Source organism: Phoenix dactylifera, unplaced genomic scaffold, assembly GCF_009389715.1.
Source record: "Phoenix dactylifera cultivar Barhee BC4 unplaced genomic scaffold, palm_55x_up_171113_PBpolish2nd_filt_p 000316F, whole genome shotgun sequence".
Classification (NCBI taxonomy): Eukaryota; Viridiplantae; Streptophyta; class Magnoliopsida; order Arecales; family Arecaceae; genus Phoenix; species Phoenix dactylifera.
This window is the reverse complement of record NW_024067786.1, coordinates 375,434-389,711: the sequence shown is the minus strand read 5'-3', so window position 1 is coordinate 389,711 and position 14,278 is coordinate 375,434. Positions and strand designations below refer to the sequence as shown.

The 14,278-nt window shown below is 38.1% G+C and overlaps 2 protein-coding genes across 2 annotated transcripts; one reads left to right on the top strand and one right to left on the bottom strand.

Moving 5' to 3' along the window:
- The first annotated feature begins 1,297 nt into the window (after positions 1 to 1,297).
- Positions 1,298 to 7,270, top strand: LOC120105595 (probable polygalacturonase). The gene is made up of 6 exons (XM_039118183.1): positions 1,298 to 1,665; positions 2,623 to 2,937; positions 4,273 to 4,393; positions 4,507 to 4,681; positions 4,781 to 4,851; positions 6,127 to 7,270. The coding sequence occupies exons 1-6, from the start codon at positions 1,654 to 1,656 to the stop codon at positions 6,798 to 6,800; spliced, it is 1,368 nt and encodes a 455-aa protein (XP_038974111.1). The 5' UTR covers positions 1,298 to 1,653; the 3' UTR covers positions 6,801 to 7,270.
- Positions 7,271 to 11,218: 3,948 nt separating this feature from the next.
- On the bottom strand, positions 11,219 to 12,711 carry LOC103719759 (heavy metal-associated isoprenylated plant protein 5-like). Its single transcript, XM_008809148.3, has 3 exons — positions 12,628 to 12,711; positions 12,427 to 12,511; positions 11,219 to 12,089 (listed from the first exon to the last, which is right to left on the bottom strand). Exons 1-3 carry the CDS (start codon positions 12,643 to 12,645, stop codon positions 11,512 to 11,514), a joined length of 681 nt encoding a protein of 226 aa, XP_008807370.2. The 5' UTR covers positions 12,646 to 12,711; the 3' UTR covers positions 11,219 to 11,511.
- Between the last annotated feature and the right edge of the window lie 1,567 nt (positions 12,712 to 14,278).

The window sequence follows — 14,278 nt, the reverse complement described above, 5'->3', positions numbered from 1 at the left end:
CCCCGAAACCAAGCTCTAAGAAAAAGCTCCCACGCTTCTATGGGCCCCGTCGCCGGAGTCCGATGTGTCAGTTCCCAATTGGAAAGTTATGCTGTCCTGCGGGCCCAGCGAGCTCAAATGTTTCTTTTTGGGTTTTTGGGAGCGTAAGGGATAGAGAGCGTAAGGTAATGAAACAAAATGTTCTGTCAAAAGGCCAGTGAGCGATGCCAGGCTAGCATCGGCGGGCATGATTGACCGTGGGGCCCACTTCCTCCCTGGCAACCCACATGGGACACGCAGTCCTATGCTTCCCCTCCCACCCCACAACCTCTTCTACTCGCCTCTCTCTCTCTCTCTCTCTCACAGCCACAAATTCACCCCCTAAAAAAAAAAAAAAAAAATCCATCAACCATATTTAATTTTTTTCCATTTATAACTTCCACAATATCTTTTTACCTTCCCATGGATTCACCAAAAATAAAAAAAAAATCTACCATCCATATTTCAGTTTTTTTTCCATTTATAACTTCCACTGTATCTTTAAACTTTCCAATATATTTTTTTATAAAATATTTATTTATTTATTTATTTTGGTACAATGACTACGCATTCTATTTTAATATAGGTTCAGCTAATAGAATTAAGAATGGGAAAACGACACAACCGTGGAGGAGAAATCTCTTGATGTGTCCAGAAGACTTCCTTCGAGTGCTGGGCGGTATAGATAGCAACCCAGTCTGTGGTTAATTAATACTTACTTTTATTCACAAAACAAACTATTTATATAGAGTTTTTCAATTATGTTCTTGAGAATCTATGATTTATTTTTGGTAAAAAATATAGCGATGGGGAATTCAATGATTAACATAGTATAATTATTTTATATGGGTATTCAAAAAAGAATATTTTGGATGTGATTTATTTTTAATGTTGGCCATAAATGCAATATATAATGGATGAAGATTTAGATATCTATAAGTCCTTCATGATATCAATGCATTTATGTGCATGTAATATGCTGCATTAAAACGATAGGCATGACCACAAAGAATTCTTATTGGCCAGCAAAGCTTCTTCCTTTAAAAAAATTTATGAAGTCGATTCCTTTGGTGCTAGCTTTAGATGCCAAGTCCTCCTGCTAAGGAAGGTTATTTCTTTATCTCTTAATTATATTCCTTTCTAAGACAATTAATCTCATACAACCTTATTATCTGGGGCCATGGCAAGGCCCCCTCCAATGTCCTTATTTTTTGTTCTTTCTTTATATATTCTCTCACTTATTTCTATTTTGTGTTTTTCCTAGTAATTCTTCAGGCATCCATGGAAAGAACACCAACGCGAGGGGACCCAAATAAGTACTCTCGCCACACCATGATTGCCTCTCCACCCAGCATGGCACAGCTAAAATCTTGAGTGTTGTGAATATTGGGTCCACTTTTAGGTGTACATAAGGCCAAACTTCCTTCCATTTTCTTACCATTTTTTGTTTCTCAAGTATAAACAGGACAGCTTCTCAGTTTTTGTGCTTCTCCTCCGTTTCTCATTCTTCCTTCCTCCATAATTCCACCCCTTCTCTCTCTAAATCTTCTTCGTATCTTCATTCATCCTTGCCGGCTCTTCTGGTAGGAGCTTCTTCCTTTGCGCCTTGTCCTGCCCCTGGGCTTAAAGGGGCTCATGAAGAGGCTAGTAAGTACGTTTCCTGTTTTTTTTTTGGGGGGGTATTTTTTGCTTATTATTTGATAAAGGAATCGTCTTTCTCGCCAAACAAAGGAATTTTGAGAGTTTATTTGCCTTCGTTTTATATTACATACTTGAAAAATTTCGATCTTATTTTCATTTTGCCGGTTTTGACTGTGTTTCTTCCGATGCTTTCTGTTGCCTTTTTCTTCTTGTGCGTTCTGGGATGCGTGGTTTTGCCCAATTCGGTGCTGCTTCCCCAAAAATTTCTCTTTTGGGTGTTCGAGAGCTTTGGCTAAGTTCAATCATCGATGCCTTTTAACTGTGGTTAGGTGATCAGTGATGCCTAGATTTGCCAATTCTTGAACCAAGTAGCCATTTTGATTATGTTGTCTTCCTGTTTCTACTATTTTTAGTTAGTTTTTTGTTGGTGGGTGCGGCTCCATTAGACCAGTGTTTTTGTCTCAGGGAGTTTAGGTTGGATCCTGGTATTTCTTCGAGGGACATGAATTCTTATGTTATGAATCATGAGAGTTCCAACATGATGGGCATGATTGGCTTGGAAGCACAGGCATTGATTTTTTTTTCTTTTAGGACTTACCTTTGCTTTGGAGAAGAAGGATTATTTGTTTTATGTGCAAGAGTTAATTTTGTAGAATAGATCTTAGTAGCCAATCTGATCTTTGCTGTCTCAGTGCTCAGTTCCAACATAGCTTCTTCAATCAATTGTCACTCATTTCTCATTATATCAATATACTAGGTTTTCATCCCTGAACCCTTTTTTTTGCTTCATTGGCGATGGAAGAATAGCTGAATGGCGCTTAACTCTTTGAATTGGTTATCCCTGTGATGTTGATTCATTTCATTGCCTTTTTGTAGATTCTTCTAATTGTTAAAAGCTTCATTCTGATTGGCCACTACTTGCAGTGTTAATTAATGTGATGTCTTGGTGCTTGTCTTCTTCAGGTGGTTGTGCTATTAGTTTTAGCAGTTGCTAATGCTGTAGGAGGCAATGGAGCAAGCGATGAGCACTGCAAATATGAGAGGAGTTTGAACCCGAGACCGCATAGTGTTTCCATAACGGATTTTGGCGCTGTCGGGGATGGGGTGACACTAAATACACTTGCCTTTCAGAATGCCATCTTCTATTTGAGGTCATTCGCCGATAAGGGTGGCGCTCAGCTCTATGTTCCTAAAGGGAGGTGGCTGACTGGAAGTTTCAACCTCACCAGCCACCTCACCCTCTTTTTGGACAAGGATGCTGTTATAATTGGCACTCAGGTTTCCTTCTATAATAATTGATAATTGACATTGAATTTTGTTAATCTTGTCATGTTTTTATTTTTTCGTATCATGGCCTATATGCCGGTCTGATTTCTTCATGTCTCACAATGTTGTGTTAATAATTACTTTGGGGCATTCAATTACCAAGGCACTACTGTAGAAGTAAGTACACTATGATCCTGATATCCAAGCATACCCTTATAATAAAATGTTGAAATTGCAGTACAAATCACCTGTAATTCTAAATTGTTAATATAATACTGAAAATTCATAAAATACAGTAGACATGCTTTGTATCTCACCAATATAGTATTTCTTTGTTCATTCTAGCTTCCTGTCCTTCAATGTTGCATGGACACTGACATGAGAATGAGCTCGAGCACAGTCTAAGTATCTGACTCGGTAACAAGAAAAAAAAAAGAGATACAAAAAAACATAGAACAAGTGATTTTGACAAATATCTTTCATAATGTATATAAGAAAAAATTAAAAAGTATTATTGTCAAAATTTTTCATTATGCATATTTTAGATATTTCTCATCCAAACTCCCTAATTTGCTTAAAAAGTTTTAGAAAAATGACAATTTGCAAAATTGTTTTAATATATACGTTATGAACTCATCTCTAAAAAGAAAGAAAAGGTTCACTTTTAACATCATTATGGTGGATTAATCTCATTGGAGTCCAACTCTGCACCTAAAAGAAAGAGGTGATAAGAATGCAATTGTCTGACACGTATCCGATACGGATACATGTCCGACATGAATTTTAGGAGCTAGAGGTGAACTGGAGTTTGGCACATGCTGTGGAGACGGGCAAAGACACAAGCAGAGCCTTATGTACCACATTGGAAATTCCATTGAAGGAGTAGAGTAGATGTAGCTTCATTCTGTTATAATATCAGGACTTCTTCCACACCCTTTGGAGTTTCATTTATTCCTTTCTTTTTTTTTGGCCCGGGGGGTTGGAGGTTAAATCAGGTATTCTTCTTTTTGTGGTTCAACATATCAGATTTTTGCTTTCTGTTACTATATCAACTAAAGCATTCTGAATTGTGTTAGCTAATACAATTTTGTTAGATAAAACAATCCTGTTAGTTGCTGAAAGACTTGAAGGGTGCTTGCCTAAGAATCCGAGTAAATTTAAAAGGGGAAACTGTGTAGCCTTGGAAATTTTTAGCATTCTTTTGCTAGTCTGGAAATTTTACCATGAAAATCAGCATGCCGGAGTTTAAATTATAAAAAGGAAAAAGATACTTTTATTTTTTACTAAAAATTTTAGACTCAAGCATGTTATATTGCAAAATGATGATTTTTCCCCTATTGCTTGTAGGAATCATCTCAGTGGCCTATTATTGAGCCCTTACCCTCATATGGCCAAGGCCAAGATCTTCCAGGCGGGAGGCATCGTAGCTTGATAAATGGGCAAAACTTGACAGACGTAGTGATAACAGGCATGGTTTTTATCGCTTTTGTTTTTTACTACACATTTATAGCAGATTGGTGGACATTCCATCCTTTATAGTGAGATCAAATGCTGATGTCCTTACTAATTTGGATGCAACAGGTGATAATGGAACCATCCATGGTCAGGGTTCAGTTTGGTGGGGGTGGTTCCGTTCGCACACATTAAACTTCAGCCGTCCTCACCTTGTGGAACTTGTGAGTTCCAATGATGTTGTGATTTCAAATTTGATATTCTTGGATCCCCCTGCTTGGAGCATTCATCCAGTATACTGTGGGTATGTTTACATCTGACCTTATTTTATTTTCGGTGTTGCATTTTCCTAGCAAACTCAAAACAGGATTCTACTATTCATATTCGTTTATATGTGATGCAGAAATGTGGAGGTCCGAAATATAACGATTCACGCTTCATCCAATTCTTCATTTACAAGTGGTATAGTTCCAGGTTAGCGTCAAACTTCCTTTCCAATATTCTGTTCGCATTTTTTGTGCTTTCTGTTATACAGCATCAGGGTATAAAAACCACTTGACTTCTCTGTTATCATCCTATTAATATCATTCTCGGTTAGTTCTCTTGAACGCTCACAAGCTGATTATTTTTTCTTATCAAAAATTGCCATACATAAATAGGAATTTGGGACTTAACAAAATAATAAGTTATAGATATTAGAAGCTTGAGGAATTTGCCAATAGATTGACTGAAGATAATTTGTTAGTGGCATTACTTTAATACCATTGTACAGTACAAATTGCTCTGATACCCGGATTACAATACTATGCTGTTCCAAGGCATAAAATTACCATCTGACTGATGAAAGCGAGTGGTCTAGTATGATCCTTATGTTACATGTTCTAGATATGTGTGATGCACAGAGCTTGTCCTTGAAATCCTCTACAATGGCAACTTCATATTGTACAAGCTGTAGGATGTGACTCGTGTAAGCTTTAATCCGTTCTCAACATAAGTTGCTCCCCGATCACAATTCATCAAAAAAGAATGGTCATTATATATTGACTGCAAAGATAGGCAACATATTGAAAGCATGGTACAGATCACCATATTCAAGCAACTTTTGTTGATATTCACAGAGAATTGTCTCCGACTCCATTCTTTCTTATGAGAGGGGGATGGAATCTCGTGTCTGCATCATGATGCCTGGTGCGACTCCTCTAGTACCGGCAATAATTCATGCGAATGATAGATGCTATTCTCTAAAGTTAACTGAAAGCGAAATCTGATTTATTTAATGCAAGAATGTTATCGCCAGAAGTTCACAATTATGTTATGCTGCATCACAGCATAAGTATATTTGCTGCTTTAGCCATTGCTAAGGACTGTTCTTGCTTCAAATAATGCTCTCATTTAAATTTTCTTATTAATGCTAACTCTGCCCGCAAAATTTGATTGCACTAATGCGGTAAGGTTCCCTGTTAACATGTCCTCGACTCATGCATGAAAACCAAGAATAGGTGGTTGCTATAAGTCCTCTTAAAGAGTTTAAAAAGCCTGAAACCAGCATAAGCATAATTGGACCACTAGATAATTTTTGCAATATAGACTGACATTCTAAAACTATTATGTGGCTGAGCTTTTGATTGGTCGTGACAACATTGGCTTCTTGTTTATTACTGTCCATTTTTTTGGATTGTTCAGTTGCTTAAACAGATTCAGCAAAGAAAACAATACTATCATATCTAACACATATTACTATCACTTCAGATTCATGCTCGAATGTAAGCATTGAGGATTGCAGCATTAGTGTCTCACATGATGCCATTGCTCTGAAAAGCGGTTGGGACAACTACGGAATCTCTTTTGGAAGACCTTCCACCAACATTCACATCAACAATGTCCATCTGCAGACTTCTCTTGGTTCTGCCCTTGCATTTGGCAGCGAGATGTCTGGTGGAATATCTGACATACATGTTCAGCACCTACATGTCCGTGATTCTTTCACCGGTATAAAATTCAAGACTATCCGAGGCCGAGGTGGTTTCATGGAAAACATTGTCATATCAGATGCCGAGATGGAAAATGTTCAGGAGGCTTTTCAATTCACAGGACATTGTGGCAGCCACCCTGATGACCATTATGATCCTGATGCTCTTCCAATCATCGATCGGATTACCCTTAAGAATGTGGTTGGTACAAACATTTCCATTGCTGGAGTCCTCTCTGGAATTGAAGATGATCCCTTCACTGCTATCTGCCTTTCAAACATCAACCTGTCTGTCACCTCAGATCCTTCTGCTTCATGGGTTTGCTCAAATGTCTCTGGGTTCTCCGAATCAGTCTTCCCTCAACCATGCTCTGATCTCCAAATCCCATACTCAAACTCCTCTCTCGTGTGCTTCTCGCTTCCAAGCTACAGCGCTCTTGCAGCAGCCAAATGAGATCTTTTGCTGTGTCTTATCATTTGCTTCAGCCCCTCTGTACAATCGAGAGACTTGAGCTTCCATCTCCATCTTGTCAATTCTTTTGCCAATAAATCCCAACAAAGTCGACCATTCCCTTTCCATCACCATTCAATTCATGCTTCCTTGGACTCAAGCAATCAGTTTTTTTTTTGCACCTTCCAAACAAAAAAAAGCATCCGAGGTGACAATGTGCTTGCCTGTACAGCTACATTTCTTTCATTCAAACTGTAAGAAAAAGTTTTGGTAGTTGTTGGAATCCAGATATTTGATTGATACCGCTGCATTTGCCATTAAGCCACCAGATTATGGTTGATATTTGTTTGTATATTCTATCCTGTGTGGACGTCAAAATGGAAATGGGACAGGAGTGGTTTGTGTTCATGTTATTAAAATAAATGGGTGGTTGGCTGTTAAAGTTATAAAATTAGCTTGATCTAATTGCTCCTGCTGTTGTCCTCTCTTTGGGCTTCTTGCTTATGATGTCAGTGCTATGGCCTACTCTGTGGTCGTGTCAAGCTTGTAATTGCAAAGGTCCCACCTCTCGCAGTTTCTTTGGCAATTGATGGACCACTGAAATCGATAGGTTGGCAATTTGCAGCACTTAACAATAGGCCTTTGTGGCGCTACAATTGACTGGTTGTGCTGCCATCAAATAAAGCAGTGTAATGAAGCTGGCATGAAGTTGTTAAAATATAAACTTCCAAATGATCAGTTGCAATTATTGCAAAAGACAAGACAATGAACATAAGCGAGAGAACAGAGTAATCATACTGTGACAGCTCTAAAATTTTGCACTAAGTAATTTGTGGTGCATTCTTACACATGGTGGAAGCCCCCACCTTGTAGCAGAATCATTTCTTATTGTCACTAGGAGCATAATAAGGAAACATTTGAGAGAAAGTTCGAAGAGAATTAATTACTCAAGAAGCATCTTTGGAGAAGCACCATGAGAGAGAGCTTTGGAGGAGGAGAGAATCTCTATGATGAAAGCATTACCTTCTCTTTTTGTAGCATCCTCTTTTACCTTATTAATTCTTCGGCGATTTCTTTCCCTTTTTTTTTTTTTTGGTGCAACGGCAGTTTCACTACATTCGGCCGTGAGTATGCCCAGAAAAGTCACAGTATAGAATATGCTCTAGTGTCAACGGCACGTGCCCCAAAACCCTTTATGAGATGGCCTAGAGTGGTGTGCTGCAAAGGAGGCGACCCAGTCCGCCGCACTGTTCACCTTCTGAAGCACATGCAAAACTCCGAAGGCATCAAACTCCTCCACAAGATGGCAAATATCACAGACTAGCGGGTGCAAATCTGTCCTGGCATGCCCGCTTTGAATCTAATCCATCATTGTAATCGAATCGCCCTCAAGAAAGACTCGCCGAGCACCCAGGTGCACTCTAGTGTGGGAGGGCCTCGTCCATGCTAGAGTGCACCTGGGTGCTCGGCGGGCCTTTTTTGAGGGCGATTCGGTTACAGTGATTGACTGGATTCAAAGCGGGTATGTCAGGACAGATTTGCACCCCCTAGTCTGTGATATTTGCCATCTTGTGGAGAAGTTTGATTCCTTCGGAGTTTTGCATGTGCTTTGAAAGGCGAACAGTGCGGCAGACTGGATCGCCTTCTTTGCAACACACCACTCTAGGATTGTCTCATGGGGGTCTTGGAGTATGTGCCACTGGCACTAGAGCATGTTCTGTATTGTGACTATTCTGAGCGTACTTACAGTAAAATGTAGTGAGACACCATTGCACCAAAAAAAATAAAATAAAAAAAAAGAAAAAAAAAAGAAGATATACCTCTCTGTTCAAAAGCCAACTTTTCAGAAGTTTTACTCTATGGACCAGACTGCCTAAAATCTCATAACATGTTGTCTACCAAGTACTTGTTCATGGAAACCATAGGGAAGGTTCAACTTTCCTTGGATTAAACCTGTTGGCCTGCTTTTTAACTATGTTCACTCTCTTGAGCCAAAACGTTTATATTTTAAACATTTTCAGATGGGATTAAAATATTTTATTATGTTAATCAGAAAACGAAGAAAAGATTATGTCATGATAAGATTAAGTGACTGAAGATTCATGATTGCTTCAAATATGTCATTCCATACTAAAGGAACAAAACTTGCTGAAATTTTATTTGGGAATTTTGCATGGAAAATTTGCTTTATTTCCATCTTTACAATAACAAGTCACATTTTTCTGCTTTTTTTTTTTTTGTAGATTTAAACTGTTTCTTAACTTAGCAGGACCATTTCAACCAAGTCAAATCTCACCTTCTTGGTGCTACACCAAATTTGGGCATATCTGGCCTTGTTAAATTGGACAAGGGCTACTCAGTGCTTCCTCCATTAAAAGGTGATAATCATGAAAATTCAGAATTTAATGCTGTAAAAAAGAGAATATATCTTTTAATTCAAATTTAGATTATCGATAATTTTATATACTTTTCATGGAAATCATACTGATTTCTGCAGAATTAAGTATTACGTTGGATGATTTTCCAATGAATGTTTTCTCTGTTCTCTTTAATAAATTACCTAAAAGCATGGTAGGACCATGTTTGAAACCTTTGCAACGCATAAATGCATAATTGATGGCAATACCTCCTCCATATCTAGAACTGTAATTTCAACTAATAGTCATTATAATAGTTAGCTAAATCACTATATCAAAGGTATTAATACAAAAATAATATTTTGTGAGGGTATGCACGTAAATATCGATTTGGAGAGTATTCATATAAATTCCAATATTTAGAAGGCTATTTATGTAAAAATCTATTTTTTTACGTGTCTATCATACTAAATATGTGAAATTGTATGAACATCCTCTAAAATTGCTATTTGCATGTATATTTTTATAAATATATTTTTTAGATATTTTGGTCATTTCAATTTTAAACCGTTAATTTTTTAATGGCGTTAGATAGAATGGATGCATATGCAAATACACACACACACACACACACACACACACATATATATATATATATATGTGTATATTAATTTTAAGAAGGTATTTATATAAATTTAAATATTTATGAGCGTCTGTACTCAAAAAAAACTCTAAATTAATTTCTTCAGGAGGAGGGCTCGCCCACGGTGGCATGGCACTGCGGTCCTCGCGCGTCGCACTTGCGCGTCGCGCTCGCGTTGCACCTCTACGTGGGCCAAATCTGAAGGAAACCCTTTTCCAGTGGAGGGCCCTGAAAAGGCGAGGGGGTTTGACTGGGTTTAAAGTTCTATTTTCTTAGGGTCGCTGCTAGCTAGATCAGGAGGCATTTCTTTACTTGTTTTCCTTTTGCTGACATCTATAAATTGTTGTAAGAAAACAAATTGAGATTTTTTATAATTAATAATTATGCTTGATTCAACAATTCATATATCTCTTTCAAAATAATAATAATAATAATAATAATAATAAATAAATAAATAAATAAACAAAATATAATAATACATATATGATAATAAAAATTAGGGTTGTATAGAGTTTTTCTTGTCCAAATTGGTCCAGCTGGGGTAAAGGATTGAAAAGAGAGATTATTTACCTTCATGAGTGGTATCTCTATTTGAAACCAACGATGGTGGGTAGCTAGCGAATATCAGAATAGATTTGGCAACGAACTTGAAATCTTGGTGATCTCTATCTATACGTGTAACAATTCAAGATCTTATCCAAAAAAGTTAGCTAGAAGGTATATTTTTTTTAGTTTCTTAGTTTTGTATAAGTACTCAAATTTTTTTCGGCGAATAACTAAAAAGCTAACAGAAAGATATTTTTTTTGCTGATATGTGAGATTAAATACATGTCCGCACGGATCCTCACAATACAATAAGGTATCCATTTGGAAATTGTCCGCCGCACCTATCCCTTACGTATTTGATTCAACATGAATCACCCAAGGTAGATTGATAAATACTTTTGCTAAATGCCTTCCCCCATGACCCAGCAGATAAAGTACCTATTTTTTTTTTGGATTGGTGGCTTCAATATTAAAGTCTTGTCCTATTAATGCGTAAGTAGATAAAGATTTGAAAAGAAAATAGAGGCGGAACAAATTTCTTTTGATTACATGCATAAGATTGAATAAGATGTCTCATTCACATTAATTTCATGTCTTTCTTCCTGTTTTATAATATTTTTGATATTTATCTTATGTTCTACGTTTCATTTAGAAAATTGAGGTCCTCCTCTTCTTGGTAAGTTAATTTGAGTTGAAAAGTCTTTAATTATTTGGATTTGCTTATTTACATGTTAGGATCGAATTTGGTCCCAATTGCAACTTCGAGTTGATTCATTAATGGCCATTGATGTGTCTGCCGTTGCGTTGCCATGCGAGATTGAGCTACGTTTGATATGGAATTTTTTTTCATGTTCCAAACTTTTTTACATATGATATGATCAAAACTTGTGGATGCTCCTTGCTCAAGCCACAAATTATTTTTTTCTTTGAAGAGTGCTTGCTTTGTAGCCAAAAACAATTACAACAAATGACAAGTTAAGCAATAAACTAGTAGCCTAGTACTATCCACCAGGCAAAATTACGTTTTCCCCGACCAAGCTCAGCATCTCATTCTCTTCGCTTCATTCTCACAATCCTACTTCTACTCTCTATCATCACTAGCTTCCCACTTCCTACTACTCTTCAAGGCTAAAGAAAGCATCCTATTGTGTACATGACCTCTATTTTCCTATACTATTGTACATGCAGTTGGATTCTCATCATCAAACATGGAGGTAATCTCGTTGGCATCAACTCCACCTCCTCGCCTGTGATAGTAGTCCCTGCCATAGGCTTCTTGCCCATAATAAGGCAACTGGTAGCTGTTATAGCCATGACCAATGAAGTAAGGGACTGCATGTTGATCACTTAAAGGGTATTGATTCCAGTGTGCTTTATAGACATAGCCATGCGGATAGAGATGGATCATGTGGATCTCCTCGGCATCCTTGGCTTTGGATGGGTCAACTTCCTTGGCTTCAGAGGATGGCTTCTCTTCAGGGCTTGGGCTTTCCTGGGGTGGTGTGTCTTTGGGAGGCTCTGATGGTGGTGGAGCTTCATTTGGAGGTTGGTTGGCGGCAGCTTCTGGTGCTGGTTGTTCTGTTGATGGTGGTGGTTCCGAACCATTTGGCTCACTTGGTTCCTTTTGGGAACATACGGTAGCTTTCCTCCTTGTCCTCCTAATGGCCTTGACTATTTTTTCGATATCAGCCCTTCCAATTACGGTCAATTTCTGCTGATCGAAGTCGACGTAGACATCATAGACACCTGAAGAAATCACGCCCGAACAATCGTCAGAAGTTGTATCCAAGGAACAAGCAACATCAAGAGAAGGGATGTATTTGAATTAGATATGTGATGGAGAGAAGCATACAATTTTTTTTTATAAAAAAAATCAGGTTTTCAACTTCAAATGGCCCCCATATTGACTATATGGTGCCAAAAAGATGACCTTCAAAGTGTGCAGGTTTACAGGATACAAAGCTTTTAGTAGAAACTTCAACTCGAAAAGACACTACTGTTGAAGTTTTAGTACATGATGAGATTTGTTGATTAACTCATAGTTTCATTCTCTACAACTTGGGTTGAAGTGAATTTCTCTTACCGTCGACGCCGCGCGTTGCCTTCCTGATTCTCTTCGCGCAGCCATGGCAGTCCATTCGGACCTGTAACTCAGTTACTCGAGCATTCTGCAGTCAAGAGGAATACAAACAAGAGTAAGGACACCAATATCTTAGTGCATAAGCTTATCCATTTCCCTTACCATTTAGTTGCATCAAAATGGTTTGGACTGGATGAAGCTTACCTCTAGCTCTGGAATCATGTGGTAAGCCAGAGAATGGCAGGAGTCACCAATGGACTACCGAACTGAAGAAGTTTAGTTGTTTATAACTTTGCGACTAGAGACTTAACTGGGAGTCTATATATAGTTGGAGGATTGGAATATTGGAGAGCCAAAGGTGGGAATCTCTTCACAGTGTATAGGATGACGTATATGATAAGAAGGCTCCCTTCTTTTTCGTAAGACACAAGAAGGTTATCTTTAAAGAGTTCTCTTCTTTGCTCTCCTGTCTCTGTCATATCCCCAAAGGGTCTAAATGAGAAGAAAGAGGTCGGTGCGTGCTTGGGATTATGTAAGGCGAAGGGAATTTGCTTTGGAGAGACAATTGATTCAAATACGTTGGCCGGCCAAGAAAAAGCAAGACAATGACTCCGCAAAGTATAAAAGTTTTTCTGATGGAATCTCTATTATTGAAGCATACGAAGAGGAGAAAGAAAGGATGCCTCTTGTTCTCTCTTCAAATGCCTTTAACGAGGACATGGAATACAAATGTTAGTTGGCTTGAACCAAGCCGAACTTTGACACAAATTGGATTGGTTGCTGCTGTTCCTTTCTCAGCATGAAACGTGTCGATGTTTGTGATGCATAACATTAGGTGGTGATGAAAAGTTTTTTCCCTTTCAATGGAAACGAGGAAGAAGACTCTGTTTAGTTTGAGTTGTGCTAAGCTAAGGAGCCATTTGTTTTCGGACTGTCATTTAGAGTGGACCTGTTGGAGACGAAATTCTTTCCAACAACGACATGCACATTGAAAGAATTGAATGCATGCAATGGATGCGTTGTCGGGAATTGGCAAGGTGGGTAGAGATGTTTTTCAGGACAAGACTCGAAAACTTTTAGGCTCGTTTGGTTCCAACAACGACATGCACATTGAAAGAATTGAATGCATGCAATGGATGCATTGTCGGGAATTGGCAAGGTGGGTAGAGATGTTTTTCAGGACAAGACTCAAAAACTTTTAGACTCGTTTGGTTCGCGGAAAAAGAAGAGGAAAAAGTATGGTCAACGGAAAAGTAATGAGATGCCTCTTATTTGGTTGGAGTTTTCAAAGAAGAGAGATGAAAAAGTTGTATTCCCATGGAAATATGATTCCCACATTTCATGGGAAGGTCTTTACCATAAGAAATATGGAAAAGTTACTTTCCCATGAGCCGGAAATCACTCCATTTTTATTTTTTTGCAAAAGGCCCTTCAGCATTAAAGAGGCACTAAAGATCTAATTTTTATTAAGGGTATAATAGGAATTACACATAACTTTTTCAGGAAAGCAGATGGTCAACCAAACATAAGCACTCTGAAAATCTGTCACTTTTCCATGGTCAACCAAACATGCCAAAAATACTTTTCTAGGCATCTTCTTCCTAGGAATCTGCTTCATAAGAATCATATTCCTAGGAGGAAAAATTCTTTCCACGAACCAAACGAGCCTTTAGGGTTGTCACTGTAAAGTTAAGATGCTAGGACTCTGCCCAACGCTTGGTGATAAATTTTAGCAGTATAACTAGCCTAATGCCTTGAGGGATTGAAATGTGCTTATCATTGTGCACAAGTTAATTGGTTTGAACAGAATCAAAATTTTAGCCCACGCTAGAAGAAGATAGTGATTCAGTGTGCT